This window comes from Prionailurus bengalensis, chromosome C2 (genome assembly GCF_016509475.1).
Source record: "Prionailurus bengalensis isolate Pbe53 chromosome C2, Fcat_Pben_1.1_paternal_pri, whole genome shotgun sequence".
In the NCBI taxonomy this organism is placed as follows: domain Eukaryota; kingdom Metazoa; phylum Chordata; class Mammalia; order Carnivora; family Felidae; genus Prionailurus; species Prionailurus bengalensis.
In genome coordinates this window covers 115212367-115238542 of record NC_057350.1, presented here as the reverse complement: position 1 = coordinate 115238542, position 26176 = coordinate 115212367, and the positions used below count along the sequence as shown (strand labels likewise).

The 26176-nt window shown below is 37.3% G+C and overlaps 1 protein-coding gene across 5 annotated transcripts in view; it reads left to right on the top strand.

Moving 5' to 3' along the window:
• RNF13 (ring finger protein 13) overlaps nt 1-26176 on the top strand; it is a 165891-nt gene that overhangs the window by 25617 nt on the left and 114098 nt on the right. For 4 of the 5 annotated variants that reach the window (XM_043595143.1, XM_043595140.1, XM_043595141.1 and 1 more), the window contains exons 2-3: nt 1790-1919; nt 14512-14592. In XM_043595143.1, coding sequence (XP_043451078.1) covers nt 1806-1919; nt 14512-14592 — 195 coding nt within the window. In that variant the 5' untranslated portion in view covers nt 1790-1805. Of the gene's footprint in view, nt 1-1789; nt 1920-14511; nt 14593-26176 lie in introns of those variants that run through there. The other variant, XM_043595145.1, reaches the window with a different exon arrangement.

The window sequence follows — 26176 nt, the reverse complement described above, 5'->3', positions numbered from 1 at the left end:
AGAGACAGAGAGAGAGAGAGAGAGAGAAAACACACAAGCAGGGGAGAGGAGCATAGGGACAAAGCCCAACTTGGGGCCCGATCCCATGAGCCTGGGATCACGAACTGAGTCAAAATCAAGAGTCGGATGCTCAACCGACTGAGCCACCCCAGCACCCCCAAATCTATACATTTTTAAAAAAGCTTTATTGACATATAATTAACATACCATAAGATTTACCCATTTAAAGTGAACAGCACACACAAAATAAAGTGAACAGCACAGTGATTTTTAGTATATTTATGGAGTTGTGTAACAATCACCATAATCTAATTTTAGAAAATTTTCTTCACCCCTAAAAGAAACCCCATACCCATGGGCAGTCATTCCCCATTCCTAGCTGCCCACCAAGTTCCCTTGGCTCCTACCTGCAGCCCCCCAGGCAATCCCTAATCCACTTTGTCTCTGTGGAACAGATCTATACATTTGACATGTTTCCAACTTCATTTCTTCTTTGATCTTAATGGTTTTGTAAGAAGGTAGTTCAAAAATTGTTCAGAGGCATTTCTCTTTCAGTGTGTGTCAAAGAGTCACATTGTTGATATAGAGCCTTATCAACAGTAATCATCAAAATTAGTATTACTTGAGTTAGTGGCATTTACTGAAATAGTTCATTATTAAGGCCCTTGTCTCTGGGGTGCTCAGTCAGTTGAGCATCTGATTCTTGGTTTCGGCTCAGGTCATGATCTCAGGGTCAGGGGATTGAGTCCCTCATGAGGCTCCGTGCTGAGTGCGGAGCCTGCTTAAGATTCTGTCTCTCTGCCTCTCTCTTTCTCTCTCTCTGTCCCAAATAAAATAAAAATAAAGGCCCTTGTCTTTGCAAACTTTGTTCTCACCTTTAAAAAAATATGTTATACTGACCGTTGAGGCCTACCAAGAGAATTTTAATCTTACTACTTGGTTATTGTTCAGTCCTTTAATGGTATCTTTTTGCTGCAAGATAGCTAAGGACTCATAGAAAATTGGGTGAAGTTGGAAAAGGTAGATGCACTATTGCCATTAGGATGTAGAGGGAAAAAGGACATACATCGTTAGGAGGGACAGAGCAAAGCATATTTATAACATATGGCTGGTTTTTCTCTTATATACTCTAAAGTGGGTGCAATATGCAAGAATGAATAAAAAGTTAATTTGGACGTGAAATTATTAGTTATATTTAAAGAATTATAAAAATTCTTTAAAATTGTAGGTGTGCCTGGGTGGCTCAGTCAGTTGAGTGTCTGACTCTTGGTTTTGGCTCCAGTCATAGTCTCATGGTTCCTGGGTTTGGGTCCCATGTTGGGCTCTGTGCTTACAGGGTGGAGCCTGCTTGGGATTCTCTCTCTCTCCTTCTTTCTCTGTTCCTCTCCTGCACATTTTTTTAATAGACATTAAAAAAATAAAATTGTAAAAATTGTAAAGCAAAGGGATTTTTTGGTATTTTTTAGTCATTATATTCATTGAAATCTAGTTCCCTTCCTAACTGAATTAGTAGACAAGCCGTACTACATACTGAGAACCATGGAAGGATATTTGTTTAGTGGTTAAAACACAGAACTTAGTTACCATGAGTTATGTGGTTATTGACTAACTTTGGGTGTGTACTTAAATGTCCAAATCTGTCTAAATTCTTATGCTTTTGAAATATGTTTAATGTTAATGTTAACACACTTGTAAGATTTTTTTGGACATCAGGAATTAACATATTAAGTGATTTGTTTTCAGGGACCAAGTACCAGAGCTCATCGTTACTTATTTGCTTATCTTCCAGGTGATTTTACAGCAAGATGCTGCTCTCCATCGGGATGCTCATGCTGTCAGCCACACAAGTCTATACCATTTTGACTGTCCAGCTCTTTGCATTCTTAAACCTACTACCTGTAGAAGCAGACATTTTAGCAGTAAGTACAGTAAGATTTATTCATGTTTAAAAACATCCCTTAAAGAAGAGCTTTTAAGAAGTCCTAAATGGTAAGACGTTTACCTATGACCATACAGGCACGTACACATGGTTTTTACTTGGAAGTGGAGGGCTTTACTCATGTTTTTATTGCTTAATATCTAACAAAATCTCACATACAGTAAGTACTTGATAAATGTTGCTCTTGAGACTGTGTGCATTTTCAAGAGTGCTCTTGCACACATGAATCTACATGTTGTGTATTTGTATAGAATCTTACTGTTTTTCTTGGTAATTAGCATAGCTCTAATGACTTTGATAACAATATTTTTTTAATTTTTAAATTATTTTTTAATTTTTTAAAATGAAATGTTTATTTATTTATTTTTGAGATAGGGTGAGAGAATCCCAAGCAGGCTCTACAGTGTGAGTGCAGAGCCCAGCATGGGGCTGAAACTCACAAACTGTGAGATCGACCTGAGCCAAAATCAAGAGTCAGATGCTTAGCCGACAGAGCCACCCAGGCGCCCCTGATAACATCACTTTTTTTAATGTTTATTTATTTTTGAGAGACAGAGCCTGAGTCGGGAGGGGCAGAGAGAGACAGAGACACGGTATCTGAAGCAGGCTCCAGGCCCCGAGCTGTCAGCACTGAGCCTGATGCGGGGCTTGAACTCAAGGACCATGAAATCATGACCTGAGCCAAAGTCAGATGCTTAACCAACCGAGCCACCCTGGTGCCCCAATATTAAAAAGCATTTTTTTAAATGTTTGTTTATTTTTGAGAGAGAATGTGAGCGAGGGAGGACAGAGAGAGATGGACACACAATCTGAAGCAGCCTCCAGGCTTTGAGCTGTCAGCACAGAGCCCGACACAGGGCTCGAACTTACGAACCGTGAGTTCATGACCTGAGTCAAAGTCGGACACTTACTTAACCGACTGAGCCACCCAGGCACCCCTTGATATTTTTAAAAATTATATAAGATGCTTATAGGAAATTTCAACCTCAGATTAATATTAATGAGAAGGGAAGCAGAATGATCTGATCTTTGATGGTAGATAGAAAGTTTTTAGAAAAGAAGATTGCTCTTCAAAACCTTAGTATTTCTTTCTAGGTTGTTTTACTGTCCTCTGCACTGGGAAGTGTATATATTTCCCGTTTCTCATTTCTTTGAAGCCAGAAAAACAACTAACTGTGTGTGTATGTACATATGTGTGTCTACACATCTATACTCTAGGTGCTATGCTAAAGATTTATTATTTTAAATTTCTAGGTGCAAGTGATTTGCTTAATGACATTAGGTCACTCTAGAAACAGAAGGGCCAGAATTGTTGCTGACCGAAGCTTGATGTGGTGCTCAGCCATGTTTCTGTATACTGTGGTACTTGTGGAAGTGTTGAGGATCATTGTGGAATTTGGGAGAGCCAGACTGGTTTCTATATCCCAACTTTTGAAGCATAGCAACTCAAATCCCTATGAGATTTCTCACTGTTACCCTCTTTAGTAAGGAACTGGTTGATTAGATTTTTCTGGAATAGTCTAGATGGAGTAGAAGTGGAACCCTGAAGGACTAGGAGTCCATTGATATGCAAATTTCCCTCTAACTTGGTCCCCAGAGTCCTTGGAATAGTCTTGGGATGACTTTTGAAGTGAAGTAAAGATTTATGGACTGATAGGGAATGAAGTTCTCCATGTCTGGCTTTTCTCCTTTGATTTCTTTTATATTCTCCCCTCCTCTTCCTCTTTTTTGTAATATCTGCCACTCCTTTAACTTCCTTCTTTCCTTTTTACCTGAAGTGGATTGTTATTTTATGGTTTAGCTATGTGATGGGTTAAAGGAGCTTCAGTGGACTGCTCTGGGAACTTAACCAGCTGTGTGATCTTAATCAAATTATTTAGCCACTGTAAGTGCTTCTGTTTCTTTATTTGTAAACTGGTATGTTGTAATGATGATTAGATAAGGTAAACTACTTAGAACAGTATCAGACACACAGTAAATGCTTTATCTTTTTTATCTTCATTATATAATCATTCTCCTCATCCTTCACTCACTTCCTCGAGCAGTATATGAGACGGCCCAAGGTGTTTGCTTTTTTGTTAATGGAGAGACAAAATAAAGTATTAGGTATAGAACAATCAGTGCTTGCCAGCAGTATTCCGTGTGTTTCAGGCAGGTAAATGTGGAATGTATGTTGATATCATCTAGGGAAGGAACCATCAGAATGGGACTTAAATCTGGTCATTATGCTGACACCAAAGGATAGAAGGCTGACCATGCAGAAATAGCTGGAGGGGAGTAGATTGTGAAGGCAGTAACTAGTAAAAAGAGGAACTAAATATCAAGGCAGAGGAACTAGATCAGTAACACAAGCATCGAAAGGAAATGAGTCAAGAGCAAGAAAATGTTAGCTTTTCCTTTTAAGTGAATAAGAGCATCGTGAAATCTGAGCGGAGATTTAAAGAAGTTGGACATCAGATTGGTCCATTTTGGGCTGGTATTAGTATGCTCCTTTTGAAAAGATAAAATTCAGATGATTTTATTTTTGGCGGTTGAATTCTACCATTTGTTAATTCCCCGACAACAGTATTTGTCCAGCTGGTTAGAGTTCTAAGAGAATATGGAGATGCTACTATAGTGTGTTGCTGACTACTCAGTAAGTCCCCTAGATTGTGAGTACCTGGAAGGCAGAACTGTGTCTTACTATACTTTGTTTCTGGTGCCGAGTGAGAGTTACATGTAGTAGGAATTCAATAAATGTTTGAACTGATTACTAACTTTCCTTGGAGATTTAATTTTTTCATATTTTCTTTTAATAACATTTATTCCTTGGTACTTGATTTTTTAAAGTTTATTTGAGAGAGAGTGGGTGTGCACCTGTGGGTGGGGAAGGGGGAGAAAGAGAGAGAGAGAGAGCGAGAGCGAGAGCGAGAGAGAGAGAGAGAGAGAGAGAATCCCAAGCAGGCTCTGCACTAACAGGGCAGAGCCTGATGTGGGACTCCATCTCATGAACCGTGATATCATGACCTGAGCCAAAATCAGGAGTCAGACACGTAATCGACTGAGCCACCTAGGCACCCTGATACTTTAAATGATTATTATTTCTGTTAGTAATTCATCTTCATCATCTTTTATCATATCTCTCTTCTTTGACCCAAAATGAAATGTGACATTATGAATTATGTAGGCTTGTGTCTAGAAACATGGAGCTTTAGATTTGGCAGAAGCATTACACTTTAGAGATAACCAGATCGATGTGGACTATTCTCAGGTATATAGGCTACAAGTGACTTGTTAGCTTTGAGCTGTGCCATGATCTTACTGAAAAGTAGTACCTATCTTAATGTGGTTTCAGAGAGAGTCAAACAAGCCGATTTTGGTTTACTCCCAGTCTGCCTTTTGATTCTGTTGTAGGGATTTATTTGTCAGAATTTATTTCTTGGTAGGTAGTTGTGAGGGTCAGTGGGCAGAGTAAGAGAGAAGCATCCAGTGGTTAGTGGTCTGAATGGATCAGATTATATAGCTCCTGCAACAGATTTGAAAACTGAATTGAAATCCAGTTCTGCCACTCTGTAGTCGCATGACCTTGGACAAATAGCTTCATATCTCTTAAGTCTCCATTTACATATGAAATGAGACTGTATGAGAGACAGTGTGGAGCACTGAGTTAAGAGCCAGCACTTTGGGACCTGACTGCCTGGGTGAGCATCCTGGTTCTTCTAATTTACTAGAGCAAGTTCTTTTCTTTTCTTTTGTTTAAATTAAATATTATTTTTTTTTAGAGAGAGAGAAAGCACGAGCGGGAGAGAGAATCAGAGGGAGAGAGAGAAAGAATCTAAAATAGGCTGCACGCTCAGTGGCATGCTTGATCCCATGACCCTGGGATCATAGCCCCAGCTCAAATCAAGAGTCAGACACGCAACCAACTAAGCCACCCAGGTGTCCCTAGAACAAATTTTTGTTAACATTTTGTGGCCAATCTGTAAAATGAGGATGGTAAAATAGTGGCCTACTTTATAAGGATTTTTTAAGGATTAAGTAAATGAACACCTGTTAGGTGTTTAACATGATCTCCTAAATGCTCAATAATTGTTAACATTTGTAACTTTTTTTTTTTTTTTTAATTTTTTTTTTTTTCAATGTTTATTTATTTTTGGGACAGAGAGAGACAGAGCATGAACGGGGGAGGGTCAGAGAGAGAGGGAGACACAGAATCGGAAACAGGCTCCAGGCTCTGAGCCATCAGCCCAGAGCCCGACGCGGGGCTCGAACTCACGGACCGCGAGATCGTGACCTGGCTGAAGTCGGACGCTTAACCGACTGCGCCACCCAGGCGCCCCAACATTTGTAACTTTTTAAATTGAATTAAATCTGTTAAGCCTGCTGTTGAAGGAAAGAATTGGTTAAGATTTTTTTGAAAGAAGTGGATTAAAACTAATATATGGCAGTAACTGGAGATGGAATTCCAGAGAGGAGTAACTTTATTGTCTACTTCAGAAATTTTAACAGTGAGCGTTCTTTTTTTTTTTTTTTTAATGTTTATTCATTTATATTGTGAGAGGGAGGGAGAGAGAGAGAAAGAGAGTATGCGAGTGCGCATGCATGCACACAAGGAGGGGAGGGGCAGAGAAAGAGGGAGAGAGAGAATCTGAAGCAGGCTCTGCAGTGTTAGCTCAGAGCCTTGATCTCATGAACCACAAGATCATGACCTGAGCCAAAATGAAGTGTCAGACACTTAACTGACTGAGCCACACCCAGGCACCCCAACAGTGAGCATTTTTTAATTTCATGAGCAGCAGTCCAATACTAAAGTAAAGCACTTTTGTGCTAAAGATGTTTTGTTCATGATAGAAATATTGTTTTCTTTTTAAACAATGTGAGTATAAGAAGCAGTGTGAGACAATCCTTATTTTGCTGTTAAGGAAAGTCAAATCAATTTCAAAACGGATCTCACTCAGTGACCAAACTTACTCCAAGTCCCATTGTTACAAGTATTGTTGCTCAAGCTAGACATTTTGTTTCTGAAATTTTAGCCAAAAGAGTGAAACTCCTTAATAATAGGAAGTGATAAGATAAAAAGCTTACTGCAGTTGTAGATTTTCCTTTCCTGAATTTAAAAGTACATTTTTCAAAACAGTACTACTTGCACACATTTGTGTCTTTTCTTTGGTCTATCTATATTGATGTAGATCAATTTCTTTATTTTACAGTAGAGTCTTTGGTCTTGGAAGAGTTAAGTGACTTTCTCAAGTTCAACACTTAAATCAATTGAAGAGAGGTTTCTTACTTAAGAGATTAAAAGATACATGGTGGTAATGGATATAAAAGCCCTTTGTGACTGTAAAGCGCTTTGTGAACCATAGAGCACTCTGCAAATATGAATTCTTGTTACAGTAGGAAATTACCCTAAAACAGTGTTGGCTTCCAAGTATACTGCCAGGCTGACTATCCCAGCGGTAATGGATAGGTTCAGTGACCAAATACAGATGTTTGAATCACACATTTTATTGAATTAATTACAAACATATAACGAGAAGTACAGGTAGAAGATGGGTACGTTAAGCCCCTCAGGATAAGATTCAAGCAAAATGCGAGAACCACACAGCTCAAATCCTGTATTAACTGTTATTAGCATACCCAGTCTGTCTCTATGCTCCATCAACTTTCTCTGGTGACGGTGTGGTTACCAGGACCTGAGTTGAGGGTGAGCAAGGGGAATTGACAGATGGAAGGTGTTCAGATCCAAAATTTGTTTGCTTTATTGAAGACACTTGAGATATTTACATCTGAACGTAGCTATAACTTGTTCTTACCCACAGAACTGTTTTTCTGCATGTCTCTGGCAGACGACACATTAGGCTAGAATGGGGATCACCAATGACTGATTGAGCAAAGCTCTCAGTCTACATTTGTGACCTAATCCATGCTTTGTGAACATTTAAAGTTGGCTTGATCTGGGGCGCCTAGGTGGCTCAGTCAGTTTAAGCATCTGACTCTGGATTTCGTCTCAGATTATGATCCCAGAGTTGTGTGATCAAACCCTGCATTGGCCTCGGCACTCTGAGCATGGATCCTGCTTCTCTCTCTCTCTCTCTCTCTCTCTCTCTCTCTCTGTCTCTCCCCCTGTCTCCCTCTCCCTCCCCCCCCTTCCTCTGCCTCCTCGCCTGCTTGCGAGTGTGTGCACGCTCTCTCAATAAATAAATAAATAAGTAAATAAATAAATTCACAATAAAGTTTTGCTTGATCCTTTCGCACTGTTCTTTGCTGTCTATACATAACAATCTCACTTTGTTCCATCTTTTTTACCTATATTCAAAACAATGTGTTCTGGTTTTGTTTTTTTTTTCTATTTTTGGCCTACTGTTTACAGAAAGCTGTCTTAACTTCTAATACATCAGGTAAGCATTGCCTGTGTTTCAAAAGTTACTTGTTTACTATCTTTGCCTAGTTTCATCTATCTTCCTTGTTTTTCTGGTTTTCTCTATAGCAGATTAAACATTCTTAAATAATACAACAAACTCATTTAACAATCATCATTACTATTATCTTCTACAATTATAGAGAAACCTTGTTTTGTTTTTTCTCTGTTGTGGTAGGGCACTAATAAATATTGTAGCGTAGGAATCTATACCTATAAGGGCAGGCAAATTTTTTTTTTTTTTTTTTTTTGTCAAATTAGCTAACATATAGTGTAGTCTTGGCTTCAGGAGTAGATTCCCATGATTCATCACTTACGTACAGCACCCAGTGCTCATCCCGACAAGTGCCCTCCTCAATGCCCAAAACCCATTTTCCCAGTCCCCCAAACCCCCACCCCCCACCCCCATCAATCCTTAGTTCTCTGTATTTAAAAGTCTCTTATAGTTTGCCTCCCTCTCTGTTTGTGTCTTACTTTTCCTTCCCTTCCCCTATGGTCTTCTGTTAAGTTTCTCAAATTCCACATATGAGTGAAAACATATGTGGATCTTTTACAGATCTTTTACCTCTTTGATTAGGTTTATTCCTAGGTATTTTATGGTTCTTGGTGCAACTGTAAAAGGGATCGATTCCTTGATATCTTTTTCTGTTGTTTCATTCTTGGTGTATAGAAATACAATTGATTTCTGTATGTTGATTTTATATCCTGTGACTTTGCTGAATTCATGTATTAGTTCTAACAGTTTTTTTGGTGGAGTCTTGGGTTTTCCATGTAGAGTATCATGTCATCTGCGAAGAGTAAAAGTTTGACTTCTTTGCCAATTTGGATGCCTTTTATTTCATTTTACTGTCTGATTGCTGAGGTGGGACTTCCAACACTGTTAAACAGCAGTGGTGAGAGTGGACATCCCTGTCATGTTCTTGATCTAAGGGGGTAGCTCTCAGTTTTTCCCCACTGAGGATGATATTAGCTATGGGCCTTTCATATATGGCTTTTATGATGTTAAGGTATGTTCCTTCTATCCTGACTTTCTTGGGGGTTTTTGTTAAGGAAGGATGCTGTATTTTGTCAAATGCTTTTTCTACATATATTGACAGGATCATGTGGTTCTTGTCCTTTCTTGTATTAATGTGATGTATCATGTGGATTGATATGTGAATACTGAACGAGCCCCACAGCCCAGGAATGAATCCCACTTGATTGTGGTGAATAATTCTTTTAATACAGTGTTGAATTTGATTTGCTAGTATCTTGTTGAGAATTTTTGCATCTATGTTTGTCAGGGATATTGGCCTGTAATTCTGTTTTTTAGTGGGGTCTTTGTCTGGTTTGGGAATCAAGGTAATGCTGGCTTCATAGAACGTGTCTGGAAGCTTTCCTTCCATTTCTATTTTTTGGAAAAGCTTGAGAAGAATATGTATTAACTCTGCTTTAAATTTCTGGTAGAATTCCCCTGGGAAGCCATCTGGCCCAGGACTCTTATTTGTTGGGAGATTTTTGATAAGCAATTCAATTTCTTCACTGGTTATGCATCTGTTCAAATTTACTATTCCCTTTTGAGTTTTGGTAGGGTATGGGTGTCTAGGAATTTGTCCATTTCTTCCAGATTGTCCAGTTTGTTGGCATATAATTTTTCGTAGTATTCTGTAATAATTGTATTTCTGTGGTGTTCGTTGTGATCTCTTCTCTTTCATTCATGATTTTATCTGTTTTGGTCCTCTGTCTCCTTTTTGAGAAGTCTGGCGAGGGGCTTATCAATTTTGTTTATTCTTTCAGAATACCAGCTCTTAGATTCATTGATCTGTTCTCCTGGTTTGTTTTTTTGTTTTTTTTGGTTTTTTTTTTTGATTCTATATTGTTTATTTCTGCTCTAATCTTTATTATTTCTCTTCTTCTGCTGGCTTTGGGCTTTCTTTGCTGTTGGCTTTCTAGTTTCTTTAGATTTGAGGTTAGGTTATGTATTTGGGACCTTTCTTGCTTCTTGAGATAGGCCTGAATTGCAATATATTTTCCTCTTAGGACTGCCTTTGTTGCATCCCAAAGGATTTAGACTGTCGTGTTTTCATTTTCATTTGCTTCCATATATTTTTAAATTTCTTCTTTAATTTCCTGGTTGACCCATTTATTCTTTAGTAGGATGTTCTTTAACCTCCCTATATATGGGAGCTTTCCAAATTTTTTCTTGTGGTTTATTTCAAGTTTCATAGCGTTGTGATCTGAAAATATGCATGGTATGATCTCAGTCCTTTTTTTATTTGTTGAGGGCTGTTTTGTGACCCAGTATGTGATCTCTTTTGGAGAATGTTCCATGTGCATTCAAGAAGAATGTGTATTCTGTTTTGGTTATAGAATTCTGAATGTATCTGTTAAGTCCATCTGGTCCAATGTATCATTCAGAGCTGTTGTTTCCTTATTGATTTTCTGCCTAGATGATCTGTCCATTGTTGTAAGTGAAATATTAAAGTCCCTTATAATAATGATATTATTATCTATATACTTATTTATGTTTGTGATTAATTGATTTATATATTTGGTTGCTCTCGCATTGTGGGTATGAACGTTTACAATCGTTAGCTCTTCTTGATGGATAGATCCCTTAATTATGATATAATGCCCTTCTTCATCTCTTTTTATAGTCTTTGTCATAAAATGTAGTTTGTTTGACATAAGTATGGCTACTCTGGCTTTCTTTCACCATCCAATAGCATGATAGATGGTTCTCCATCCCCTCACTTTCAATCTGCAGGTGTCCTCAGGTGTAAAATAAGTCTCTTGTAGTCTTGTAGGCAGCATATAGATGAATCTTATTTTTTGTTTTTGTTTTTGTTTTTTTAATCCATTCTGAAACCCTGTGTCTTTAGACTGGGTCATTTATTTATTCCATCTACATTCAAGTGATTATTGAAAGATATGAATTTAGTGTCATTGTGTTATCATGAATTTAGTGTCATTGTGTTATCTATAGGTTTTGTGCATATGGTGATGTCTCTGGTCCTTTGTAGTTTTTGCTGCTTTCCACTCACAGAGTCCCCCTTAGGATTTCCTGCAGGGCTGGTTCAGTGGTCATGAACTCCTTCAGTTTTTGTTTGTCTGGGAAAGGCTTTATCTCTCCTATTCTGAATGACAGCTTTGCTGGATAAAGGATTCTTGGCTGCATATTTCTCCTCTTCAGCACATTGAATATTTCCTGCCACTCCCTTCTGGCCTGCCAAGTTTCAGTGGACATCTCTGCTACTACCCTTATGTGTCTACCTTGTAGGTTAAGACCTGTTTGTCCCTAGCTGCTTTCAGAATTCTCTTTGTATTTTGTTAGTTTCACTCTGCTATGTCATGGTTTGACATGTTTTTGTTGATTTTGAAGGAAGTTCTCTGTGCCTCTTGGACTTAGATGCCTGTTTCCTTTCCCAGATTAGGGAATTTCTCAGTTGTAATTTGTTCAGATAAACTTCTGCCCCTTTCTCTCTCTCTTTTTCTGGAACTCCTATGATGAGGATATTATTTTGTTTCATTGAATCACTTAGAGCTCTAATTCTCCCTTCATGGTCTAGTAATTTCCTTTCCCTCTTTTTTTCAGCTTCATCATTATCTAGAATTTTATCTTCTCTTTCACCTATTCTTTCCTCTGCTTCTTCCATCCCTGTTGTTACTGCATCTAGTTTATTTGCATCTCATTTACAGCATTTCTTAATTCATCATGACTATTAGGTCTTTGATCTCTGCAGCAATAGATTCTAAGCTGTCCTCTATGCTTTCTTCAAGCCCAGCTAACTATTAGTCTTATGACTGTTATTCTAAATTCTTGTTCAGATATATTGTTTATATCTGTTTTGAGCAATTCTCTGGCTGTCATTTCTTCCTGAAATTTCTTTTGAGGAGAATTCTTCTGGTTCGTCATTTTGTCTTTTACATTTTGATAGCTTGTTGTATGACCTGCACCTGCAAGTACTACTATATTAAAAAGAAGTCATACCCTGTCCAGGGCCTGGCACTTCAGGTAGCCCTGTGTTGTTGTGTATTTGGCTGCTCTATCCCACTGCTCTTAGTAGTGGATCATTTGGACCTTCTACCAGGTGTGCTTTGCTTTGTTCATTGAAGTAACCTTGAAAAAAAGGAAAGGTGGGGGGGGGGGGTTGGTGAACCTTATCCCAAACAAAGAGGAAAATGAAAGGGGTGGGTTAAAAAAAAAAAAAGACCAGTCAGAGAATCAAAGAAACTAACTATAAGGCTCAATCCAGAGAGAGAGGAAAATAAAGGAGATACAGAAAAGATGTAAAGAGAGTAGAGTAAAACTGCTTGATTAAACAACAACAACAACAACAACAAAAAACCAGAACAGAGAAAGAAGAAAGAATGAAAGAAAGAAATATGTATAATAAGAATTGACCAAAAATCAAATCAGAAACTATGAGCCTGATTCCAAAGGGGGAAAAAAAAAGAGGGTAGAAAGAAAAAGAAGGGAAAAAAGAAGAGAAGGAAAGAAAAGAGGAAAAAGAAGACCAGAACACATAAAACAGCAGGACAGTTGTCTGTTGGTGCCTGGGACTGGTGGCTGTGCTGATCTGGAGGAGAGGCAGTCTGGTTCACTCGGTGTCAGTCCTGCTCAAGTAGATAAGCTGTTGCCTGGCATGGAGGGGCGGGGTTTGGTGTAAGCGCTCCCACCTTCACAGGGGGTGGCTGTCCTGTTCTCTGAGGCCCCACTGTGTTGGTGATGGGGAGAAAAATGCCGACACCCCAGTCTCTCATCCCTGCACTGTGTATCTCAAACCACGCTGTTCAGGCCATGCTCACAGAGCAGTGTCAGCAGTCAGCTTGCCCTGCACCACAGTCCCCCTGTGTCTCCTAGGCACTCTGCCAGGATTCAAAACCAGATGTTTTAAAGGATCCCACTCTGTGCAAACCTGGTTCTGGGGTAGTGCCACTCTGCCCAGTCAACAAAGGGCCTCTGGCTGGCACCTGCAGGGTTGTTGTCCTTGGAGGGGCAACATATCCTCTTCCCACAGTACTCGAGGAAGGGGACTGTTCTCTCCCAGTGCCCCCTGAGATCCTACCATGCCTGGGGCTGGCTCCCCTCCTCCCCTGGTGCCCACATATGGCAGTGGCTCCAGTCCAGAGAAAGTCCCACACTTTTGAAAATTCCAGCCTTCAGCTCCTAAGACTGTTTATGAAGTACAAACTGGCACTCTCTCTATTTCTTGTTCCCTGGTCTGTGGTCTGGAGAGGGACTTCCAGTACCGGACTTCCACAGCCTCTTTTTCTTTCCCTTTTGTCTCTCCACAGAAGGGTTTCCCCCACTCTGTGTCTATACCACCGTTTTATCTCCCCCAATTCACATACATGCATCTCAGTTCAGCTAAGCTGTCTCCCTCCACCTGTGGAGGTTTTTGTGTCCCTTTGCAAGCTGATTTCATGGGTGCTCCAAGTGTTCTGACCTCAAAACAGCAGTGTTTGAGGGATGAGGGAAATCCAGGTCCCTATACTTCTCTGCCATTCTAACTCCTCCGAAATGATAATTTCTTAAAAATGATTTGGTGCTTCTTTTTTCTCTGGGGAAAAGGCATCTTTTGTAAGCTAGAGCCAGATATCCTGTATATCTCTCCTATTAAATCAGACCCTTTAGAGAAAGTCAGATGGAACTCTTGCAGGAAAATAATCTGTTTAGAAAATTCCTTGCTGGGAGTGGGGGCTCCCGGGTAGCTCAGTCAGTTGAGTGTCTGACTTTGGCTCAGGTCATGATCTCATGGTTTGTGAGTTCAAACCCCACATCGGGCTCTGCTGTCAGGGGAAAGACAGCTTCAGATCCTCTGTCCTCCTCTCTCTCTGCATCTCCTTCACTCCTGCTCTCTCTGTCAAAAATAAAAAAACATTAAAAAAAGAAATAAAGAAAATTCCTTGCTAGGAAATTGTGGGAAAAACTCAGGAGGTAGTAAGTGGTTTAATGTTACAGAATTGCTGCTGTTTAATAATTATGTGAAATTAGAATCTAATTTATGCAGTTGTATATGTAGTAAATTGTATATATTCCTTGCTATTTTAGTGAATGTATATTTCCAAAATTGATTTAATTGTGTTAAGCTGCGTTAGTGGATCAAATTGTGGAAATGACAACTTAAATAACCTTTTTGTTTTTAGTGTTATGTGTAACTTGGTTGTAACTTGTTTTTAATTTTATATTTAGTATAATTTTGAAAATGCATCTCAGACATTTGATGACCTTCCAGCAAGATTTGGTTATAGACTTCCAGCTGAAGGTTTAAAGGTAAGAAAATAGTAATATATGGTAAAAGCACAAGGTGTTTAGTAAGGTGATTTTTGTTGCTCATTATTTGTTTAAAGAATGAAAATATTCTTACTATTATCATAAAACCCATACATATTCATTGTAAAGGGTTCAGACTATTCACTTTTTTGGATAATTTAATCATTCTGAACTAGCCACTGTTAACATTTTGGTATGTATTTCTAAACTGTTTTCTAAGATATATGCCCAGTGTGGGTGGGTGTGTGTGTTTATAGATATAAGTGTATGTATATATTTGTGTAAATGTTTGCTTATATAATGAATCTGTATTTAACATTGATAGAAACATGCTACTTGGTTTCCAGGCTTTTTGACTTAATTTGCTATCTAGAACATCATTTCATGGTATTAGGGAAGGATCTATGTTTTTATTTGCAGTGGCTGGAAGGTTTTGCATTATCAGGAAATACTATGAATTTTTGAACATTTATTTGTTTAATTTTTCATGTGGATTTTTAAGTTGTCCAGTTTTTGTTATTATAAACAGTGCTATAGTGAATGTCTTCATTTTTTTGTATTTGTCTATTTATTTGCATAAGATACATTTCCAAATGTAGAATTGCTCTGTTATGGAACACATTTAAAATTTTGTTGTATATTCCAGATTGCCTTTTGAAAGTTTGGGACAGTTTAGAATCCCACCAATAGTGTTTGATACTGTGTTTTATCCCCATACCCTCTTCAATACTAAATATTATCAAATTTTAGTTAATTGACAAAAAAATCTAATGAGATTGAACATATTAATGTCTTTTGCCCTGTGTGTGTGTGTGTGTGTGTGTGTGTGTGTGTGTGGTGTATGTATGCATGTGTGTGTGTGAATGCGTGCGTGTGAATAAGAGTGAATTCCCTGTTAATGCTCTTTGCCCATTTTTAAACTAAAATGTCTATCCTTACTGGGGCGCCTGGATGGCTCAGTTGGTTAAGCATCTGACTCTTGATTTCGGATCAGATCATGATCTCATAGTTGTGAGATTGAGCCCTGCATCAGACGGTGCTGACAGCACTATGGAGCCTGCTTGGGATTCTCTTTCTCTCTCTGCCCCTTCCCCCTTTCTCTCTTTCTCTCTCAAAACAAACAAACAAAATGTCTATTCTTACTGATTTCTAAGAATTCTTTATATACTGGAAATATTAATCTATTATTTGCTATATGTGTTTTAGGTCATTTTTTTCTCGTTTGTCCTTCATCTTTTAACTTTAAGGTTTCAGTAGTTTTGTTTATGTAGTTAAAAATTGCTATGCTTTCCTTCTACCTCTGGGGTTATGGTTAGAAAGTCCTTCCCCATTACAAGATAATATGAGGCTTTTATGTTATATAAGTTAGAATACATGAAATTGTGTATATATGTACCACAGAATGTTTTCAGGTTGTTCTCTCTTAAAATTCCACTTTTAAGTACTATAAAACGATTATTGTCATTTAGGATGACAGACACCTTTAGGAGGGGCATATTAGTTTTTAATTTTTTGAAGATTTTAAGTTATTAAAACAAACTCCCAGCATTGTAGGACTATTTCTTACTGTAAAAATATTTAAACAGAAAAGAAGTATATTGAGGAAACAGGAAAAGCCTGCCATCACCCCTTCCTCATCTATACATATCAATCCCATTTCCCTCTTCAGTGTTAACATCAGGGTGTTATGTGATCTTACAGACCTTCAGATCTTTTTCTGAATATGTGGTGCTTTTTAGTTCAAAATTTATGAACTCAAGAAGTTCTTAAGTGATGACCATTTGTGTATATGAAAGGTTTCTTAATTTTTATAATGGAATCAACTCTAGCTAAAGATGTCCAGAGTATCATATTCTGGAGAAGCAGTTTCCAAATTGTCAGGAACAAAACACAGAAGCTCGTTGTAAAAATGGCTTGATAAAGGATTGATGCCGCCACTGACCCCCAAAGCACATCACCTTTTCTCCCATCAGTGAGCCTCTGTGGTCTTACCTCAAAACATCCTGCCTCCACTGCCATGCCACCCAAGCTAAAGAAATATCCTTTGCCAGGCTCTTTCTCAAATCTTACACCTTGATTGTTCTGTTTGCCTGTAGGCCACATAGTTACTAGCCATGTACTTTAAGTGAAATACTAGCGATGATGGATGCTGGGTAATACGGTTTATAGTGTTTGTTATTATTTTTATTTTTGTTGTTTTAGTCTACTTTGGGAAGGTAGAATTCATTGTGTGGAGAAAGTGGTTTCAGAAAATTTGGGGCACTATGAATGACAGATCTCCCCTACAGTGTTAACTCTGAAATTTGATTTCCCCCACCTCCCCACGCTTGGCATTTGATGTCTAACAGATCTTTTCACAGCTTTACCTATAGATCTAGCATGTTCCTAGTAAGCACTGCATGGTATTCTGTAATATGAAGGACCATAATTTATTAGCCATTTCCCATGGACAGATATTTTGGTTTCTTATCCAAAATTAAATTATTTCTCTAGGATAGAGGTTTAGAAGTATAATTGAGGAGTCCCTGGGTGTGTTCATCTGAAATTTTCATAGATAAAATAAATTTTGTTTCCAAAAGGCTGTACTAATTTATTCCTATTAACACTGCATGAGAATACTCAATTTTTTAAAAGTTTATTTATTTATTTTGAGAGAGAGAGAGAGAGTGTGTGCCTGTGGTGGTGGCCAGGCGGGGAAGGAGGAGGGGCAGAGAGAGAGAGAGAGAGAATCCCAAGCAGGGCTTTGCGCTGTCGCTTCAGAGCCTGACTAAGGGCCTTGATCTCACAAACTGTGAGATCATGACCTGAGCCAAAACCAAGAGTTGGATGCTTAACCAACTGAGCCACCCAAGTGCCCCAGAGAATATCCATTTTTCTAAACCCTTTTCCACACTGGATATTACCAGTCTTTTTAACCTTTCCAATCTGATGGGCAAAAAGTATTATTTTGTTGTAATTTGCATGTCTATGCTTACCAATGATTATGAGCTGGCATCCTTTCTTTCATTCAGCCTAAGGAGTCGGGCGATCCTTTTACTGAAGAGTCTTTCTTCTTAGTAAGCTTGTTTATAGAGTTCCATTAACTCTTGATAACCATAGTCTTTTTGGTGCTCCTCTATTACTCTGCTATTGTAAATTCAGTTTACATTTAAAAGATACTTTGACAAAATTGCATATTCACTGTCAAAGAAAGAGTAGTGTTAAATATCTGCCTACTTTTTGCATTGTGACAATATAGGGCAAGCCCAGGAAGTGGCAATAAAGAGAGAATGTTCTAACAAATTGTTGGATCATTATGGACATCTTTTATATTTGCATGGCTGGCTTGACATTGCTCAGAATCAGAATTCACAAATAATAGGCTATTATTGTTTACAAGGAGGACATGATGATGATGAAATGGGGATAGCTCGCTGTAGTGAAATGTCTGTAAAACCAATCAAATGTGTTAAAAGTATAAGCAAGTTAATTTAAAAGCACAATATGGTTATTAAGAGATGTGGCTGAGAAATATTTTACTTTTAAACTTTTCTCAGAGAGTTTAGGTGGGATAGTTTTGGTGGGCATATATTCTATATTCTGTAGGTTTTATGATATTCTTGGATTCTATTATTTATAAGAGATCAGATATTTACAATGTAACACATGTCAGTCGAAATTGTATGTTTACATTCCATTGCTATATATGTCAATAGTAAGCAAATGGTGTTTACAGGCTTTTCTATCCCCCTCTGACATTCAAAAAAATATTCAAGTATATAAAAATCAGAAATCCAAAGAAATTTGAGTTTTAATGTAAAAATGAGAATCTTGGATTAAAATATGGTGTGTTAGTATTGTAGTTTTAAAAAAGGGTTTGATATTTTTCCCTGGGGGAAGCTCCGTGTTTTCAGTTACAGAGTTTGATTGGCTGTTTTGGCAGGTACTTTTTAAATTTTTTTAACTTTTTAAAAAAAATTTTTAAAGATCCTGTGGCTGTGCCTCAGATCTGAGGAGAAGATATATGGCATCAATATGTTCCCTTAAATCTAAATATCTTGTAGGAGACCTGGCAATGAAATACTGTATGGCGTGGTCATTGTCCAGAGTTAGACATTCACTAAGAATTCATTACTGATAGTTCCCATTAGGCTTCTTCTATTACTCCAAAAATTTATAAAGTTTCCCCATGCTCTCCACTCCATGCTCATGAGGTCTTTACCCAGAATTATTTGGTGGTGTACTGTAAGATAGGCCTCTATTTTTATCTTTTGAATATGAATAACCAACTATTAGAGCATTGTTGAATAGTCAAGGTTTTATGTATTGATTTGTCATGCTAGCAAGCTGTCTTGCTAGACTCCAGTTTATTATCAATACAGTTGGAATAATTTAGTTACATATTGAAGGCCAGTCTCAGAAGGATCAAACTTTTCTAGGTTTCTTACTGCTATACTTTTAAGAAGTGACTTGATAAGTAGAGGAGATAATGACGATTACTAAAAAATTCAAAACAAGATTTATCTTTAAGGAAGCCTTAATCAGTAAGCCTAGCATCTGAGTTTTTGAGTATAGCTATCAATGGCAAATCTTAATTTCAGCAAATTACCTTTTGGGCTAGATATACTATGATCATTGTATACAGTATTATAATCTAGTACTTAGTGTATGTTCTTCGTGTTATGAGGAGAAGACCTAGATGATGAAGGTCTTGGAATGCAAATTTGTCCTTGACTGTATCATTCCTGGTATTGGGAACAAAGGTACAAAATAAAGGGTTTTCCTTATATGACCTATGATTTATTTCTCCTGATAATTATTCTTAAATTGGCACCCTATGTTATCACTAGTTAATTTCCCACAAACTAGACTGTTAGAAAATTTACTGGTTAACTTCGAGATTCTTTTGTAAGAAATGATTTTGTTTAATACAAAGGCTTGAGATTAGAAGAGAGATTTTGTTTTTTCTCTAGTGAAGGAAAATGCAAACATTGCAAGGAAATGTGGTTGCTTGGATGCCTTGTTTGTGATCCCTCCTTTGCTTTCTTTGTAGGGAAGATGCTTAATAGCTACTTACTCTATTTTCCCTCCCAGAACACTGGCTAGTTTTGTGATATGAAGAAGTCTTGCTAAGGCTGAATATACGTGGCTTCCTAGCTCCCAGGAACTTGTTAACTGTCACAATATCACCTTCAATTTGTAGACTGAAACAAAGGTCAGAGTTCTCTTTTCAAAGGATAAATAAGGAAATGACACATTAAAATAAGAAGTAAAACCATACCAGTTTATACACAAAATAGGAATTGTAAAATCTAAAGACATTTCTCAAATGCACAAATGTACAAAAAGAGCACTTCTTCAGTGAATTTTGAGCTTTTAAAATAAAACTTTTCCTATTAATTTCTGAGGTAATGATTGCTCATTCATTTATTAACTTTATCAGGGAACAGAGCATCTCATTAAGATGTGGAAAATAGTGAAGAATTATTTCATCATGACACTTTATCACTTGGAAAAGAAGTGTGGAAGAGAGTAAAGGGGAGGAGAGCCTGAAGAAAAGCATGGAAAGTTTACACATATCCCTCCCATCTTGTGTAGAATACCCCAAATCAGACCATGGCTCTTTTTCTTCTGCAGTTTGGGCCCTAGTCTCTTCTGTCATCCTTGGGCCCATCCACACTGACCTGTTTAGTTTCCTACCACTTTATAAGTCAAAGAAGGCTAAGATGTCTGGTCTCCTAACTCAGCACACTTCCCCAAACTTCCCTGTTTTCATTACTGGATTTCTGTGTTATTTGTTCACTTAGTAGTTTTCACTAGATTTCCTTGCTAGTGTTCTCAATTTGAAATGGTAACAGTAAATTTTTATTCTTCTTCCCATGAAAAAATAGTTTTCTGATTATAAGCAATATATGCTCACCATAAAAATTGAGAGACCATAGGACATGTATAAAGAAGAATATGAAAATCATATAATTCTACAACGAAGAGATTGCAGTGGTAGACTTGGGTATAACTGTGTGAATTTCCTATAGACACTCTTATTCCTCCATTTTAAAAATGTGTTTGTATATGCTATTTTGTGTCTTCTTAAAATTTGGCAATATCATGGCATATCCAGTATCATGGATATCTTTTCATGTAAATATATATGCATTCATGTCATCACAGTTTTTTTTTTGTTTTTTGTTTTTTTTTTTACAATACTTGAATTATACCATAATGTAACCGATCCTCTATCATTGGCTGTCATTGTGTTTAGGTTGCTTTCACTTATTAAAAATTATGAAATATTTCTTTTATTTAAAAAAATTTTTAAACGTATTTATTTTTGAGAGAGAGCGCATGAACGGGGAAGGGGCACAGAGAGAGGGAGACACAGAATGGGAAGCAGGCTCCAGGCTCTGAGCTGTCAGCACAGAGCCCAACGCGGGGCTCAAACCCACGAACCGGAAGTTCATCGCATGAGCCGAAGTCGGCACTTAACCAACTGAGCCACCCAGGCTCCCCAAAATTATGAAATATTTCAAACAGAGGATAGAGTAGGGGAATAATAGAACATCCTATATACCTACCACCTAGATGTTAATAATTTGCGTTTTTAAGAAGCAATAAAATGTTACCAGTGCCATTGAAACATTTTTAAAAAATGTTTATTTACTTAGAGAGAGAGAGAGTGAAAGAGAGAGAGAGAGAGAGAGAGAGAGAATATGAGTGGGGGAGGGGCAGAGAGAGAGGGAGAGATAGGATCCCAAGCAGGTTCCTCACTGTCAGCACAGAGCCCCTATGCGGGGCTCAAACTCATGAACCATGAGATATGACCTGAGCCAAAACTGAGTCGGATGCTTAACTGACTGAGCCATCTAGGCGCCCAAAGCATTTTTTATCCTTTCAAATTTCATTCCCTCATCTTCCTCCTCACAGATAATCATTATCCTGAAATTTATATCTTTCCCATTTATGTTATAAAACATTTTTCACCTTCTATATGAATCTATAAACATTGTTGCACCTGGTTTTAAAGTTTGTTTGCTCTGGCTTTTATTTATTTATTTATTTATTATTTTTTTTATTTTTTTTTCAACGTTTATTTATTTTTGGGATAGAGAGAGACAGAGCATGAACGGGGGAGGGGCAGAGAGAGAGGGAGACACAGAATCGGAAACAGGCTCCAGGCTCTGAGCCATCAGCCCAGAGCCTGACGCGGGACTCGAACTCACAGAGCGCGAGATCGTGACCTGGCTGAAGTCGGACGCTTAACTGACTGCGCCACCCAGGCTCCCCTGCTCTGGCTTTTAAACTTGATTTTTTTTTCACCCAACACTATATTTGCAATTTATCTGTATTATACTGTCTGCATTCATTTTAACTGTTGCGTAATACTTTATTTTATGAATATGCCACAATTTTTTCATTATTTTATTGGTAGATTCATAAAATGTCTATTTTTTTTCTTGCTATTATATCTCTAAAAATCCCTCCTTGTGTATATTACAACTAGATGCCATTTCACACTCATGAGATTAGTGAAAATAAAGAGTGTAACAATATCAATGGCCAGCAAGGATTTGAGAAACAGGTAATCTTATATACTGCTGGTATACAAGAATGTCTGACCACTCTGGGGAATTTGGTAATATTCCACTTCTTATCTCAATGATAATTTGCCATAGTGAAATAATTAATTTTTTCCACATTCAATATATTTCTCATTTCTTTTATAAATGAATCTGTAATCATTGTCTTTGAAATTAACAGAAAAACTAATTACTAGTACTAATACCCTTATTACTTTGTACTGTTCTATTTTATGTTTACCTGCATTATCCCTTTTTGCCAGTCGTCATTCTCTTTGAATACTTAATACTGAAATAATTTCTGTAGCTAGGATCTGACCATTTCCATCAGCAATTTTAAGTTCTGGCCCTCTTAATTAGATTGATAACTAGTTTGTATTCAACTTCAGTTAACCAGATTATGCTCAACTGTGACTGAGTTATGACAAATTGCAAATGGCAAATGATGTGATGAGTAATGAATGCTTGAAGGTCTGTTGGTTTCAAAAAACAAAAACAGAAAACAATATGTTTTTTGCTTCATTACCAAAGAATTCTTTTTAGTCAGGATTCACTTTTGTTCACAAAACTAAAGAATTTCTCTGCTGCCTCTTAAGTTTTCACAGATTTACTTTCTGTATTTGTTTCTGAACTCTTTTGCTGTTAAAGATTTTGTTAAGAGTTATGTAAGTGATTAACATGTTTAAAGCCCTTATGTTTTTAGAGGATCTGTCAAGTACTACAGAGTATAAAATGTGAATAAATATTCCTTACTGGCTTGTGTTGACCATTTGTCAGCTTAGGAGGTGATTTTAGAGGATATGTGTTCCCAACGTGAGCTCAGTCCACTTAGAATTCCTTTTGTTTTTAGAGCAACAATCTTGTTGGATGTAACAAATCCTACAAGTATACCACAGACTGAGCTTTTGATTTTCTACTCTGTTGGTTTGGTGTTTAGAGTGGAGTGATAATGTGTGACTGGATTTTTTTCTTAAGCATGACAATGATGTGATTATAATGGTGGTGTGGTGTGTAACATATTTACTAAAAGGCCTTGTCCACCAGAGGGCACAGTCATTTTGTTTTTTAAAATGTCAAGATATGGTCTATGGAGTGAAGCATTTTAAGTGTGCTGAATGGGAAACACATAACAGATGGCCTTTCTTCATAGAGCTTGGATATCAGAAAATAAAAAATCCTGACAAACAACTACTTCTGTGTTAAGTAAAACTCAAGGCAACAATCTTTAAATTTTTATCAGTTATGTTATTTTTAGGAATTAGATTTGATATAGAAAAACCAAAGGATTATAAATAGATCTGTTACAATATCTCTTTATTTAACTCTTTCAACATCAATTTGAGTGAAAAGGGAATTGTTGATCTCATTTCCTAGCTTTGTCCTAGACACCATGGTTTATTGCCCTTCCCCAGCCCCCCCCCCCCCCCCCGCTCCCCCTTTTAATGACAAGGTCATTAGTAAGCTATTATGCCTGCAGATTAGTTTGAAGTAGTGAATTTAGGGAGAAGGTACTTGTTAATTTACCTACAAAAGTGAAATTCTGTCTGCAATCAAATCTTATTTTGATCATGTAGAGAAAGGTACAGATGTTTAACAAGATAAATTATATTTAGTTGGAACAGTCAATATTCTAAAATCAAGAGGTGATCGTATAGGAATTTGGAATATATTTCCACTTACCCAATGTGATCTAGGAAACAAAGAGAAAAAGAAAAACAAAAAAGCATCTCCATAAGATAAAAACATGTTTTCTTGTTGTCTGTAAAAATAGTACTTACTAGTCACAGTGGGCTGGAGCCTGTGCAGAGAGGTGATCCCCTTCAAGAGCATTCATGAAACATGTGTTTCTAGATGACCTTAGGCAATACAGATACTACTTTTTTTGGTAAGAATTTAATAAACAACACTAATAGTAAAAACAGGAATATTTAAGATACAACCTTAAGTCCTACTAAAAACCATCTAGTTCATTGACTAGCTTTATGTCCTCAGTTTTTAAAAGTTTTTTTAATTAATTAATGTATTTTTAAATTTACATTCAAGTTAGTTAGCATGTAGTGCAACAATGATTTCAGAAGTAGATTCCTTAATGCCCCTTACTCATGTAGCCCATCCCGTCAACCACAACCCCTCCAGCAACCCTCTGTTCTGTATATTTAAAAGTCTCTTATGTTTTGTCCCTCTCCCTGTTTTCATATTATTTTTGCTTCCTTTCCCTTATGTTCATCTGTTTTGTATCTTAAATTACTCATATGAGTGAAGTCATATGATATTTGTCTTTCTCTAATTTTGATTAGCATAATACCCTCAAGTTCCATCCACGTAATTGCAAATGACAAGATTTCATGCTTTTTGATTGCTGAGTAATACTCCCTTGTATATACACTACATATATGTGTAAACAGGTTTACACATGTGTGTATATGTGTATATACACCACATCTTCTTTATCCATTTATCCATCGATGGACATTTGGGCTCTTCCTATACTTTGGCTATTGTTGATAGTGCTGCTCTAAACATTGGGGTGCATGTGCCCCTTTGAAACAGCATACTTGTATCCCTTGGATAAATTCCTAGTAGTGCAATTGCCGGGTCATAGGGTAGTTCTAGTTTTAATTTTTTGAGGAAGCTCCATACTGTTTTCCAGAGTGGCTGCACCAGTTTGCCTTCCTATCAGCAAGGCGAAAGAGATCCTCTTTCTCCGCATCCTCATCAACATCTGTGATTGCCTGAGTTGTTAATGTTAGCTATTCTGACAGGTGTGAGGTGGTATCTCATTGTGGTTTTGATTTGTACTTCCCTGATGATGACTGATGTTGAGCATTTTTTCATGTGTCGGTTGGCCGTCTGGATGTCTCCTTTGAGAAGTGTCTATTCCTGTCTTTTGCCCATTTCTTCACTGGATTATTTGTTTTTTGGGTGTTGAGTTTGATAAGTTCTTTGTAGATTTTGGATACTAACCCTTTATATGATATGTCATTTGCAAGTATCTTCTCACATTCCATTGGTTGCCTTTTAGTTTTGCTGATTGTTTCCTTCGCTGTGCAGAAGCTTTTTATCTTGATGAGGTCCCAATAGTTCATTTTTGTTTACTTAATTTATTTTTAAGTAATTTCTACACCCATGATGGTGCTCAAACTCATGGCCCTGCAATCAAGAGTCATGCTCTTCAGACTGAGCCAGCCCACTGCCCCATATTTTTTTAATAACAAGTTTATTGAGATACAATTCACATACCATACAATTCACCCATTTGAAGTGTATCTTTCAGTGGCTTTTAGTATATTCAGAGTTATGCAGTTATCACTACAATGAATTTTAGAACATTCTCCTCACCCCCAAGAGAAACTCCATACCCATTTAGCAGTCATTCTCTGTTTCTCTTGAACCCCTCCAGTTGCAGCCCTAGGCAATTATTAATTTGTTTTCTCCAAACTCTCTAAAGAGTTGCCCATTCTTGACATTTCATTTATAAATGGGATCTATAATATGTAGCCTTCTGTTTCTGGCTTCTTTCACTTAGCATGTCTTCAAAGTTCATCTATATCATAGCATGTATCATTACCTAGTTCCTTTTGATGGCAGCTAATATTCCAATGTATGGTTATACCACATTTTGTTTATCTCTTCATCAGTTAGTGGACATTTGGGCATTTTTGCTTTTTGGTTATTATGGATAATGCTGCTGTGAACATCAGTGTATATGTTTTAATGTCTACCTATGTTTTCATTTCTCTTGAGTATATACTTAAGAGTAGAATTTTTGGGTCATATTGTAACTCTGTTTAGTCTTGTAGGGAACAGCCAGACTGCTCCAAAGTGGGTTCACCATTTTCAGCTTCACCAGCAGTGTGTGTGGTTTCCAAGTTCGCCATTTCCTTGTCAAGACTTGTTTTTAATATCTATCTATCTATCTATCTATCTATCTATCTATCTATAGTTTATAGATTTTCTAGTGGGTGTGAAGTGCTTTATCATTGTGGTTGTGATTTGCATTTCCCTAATCATTAGTGATGTTGAGCATC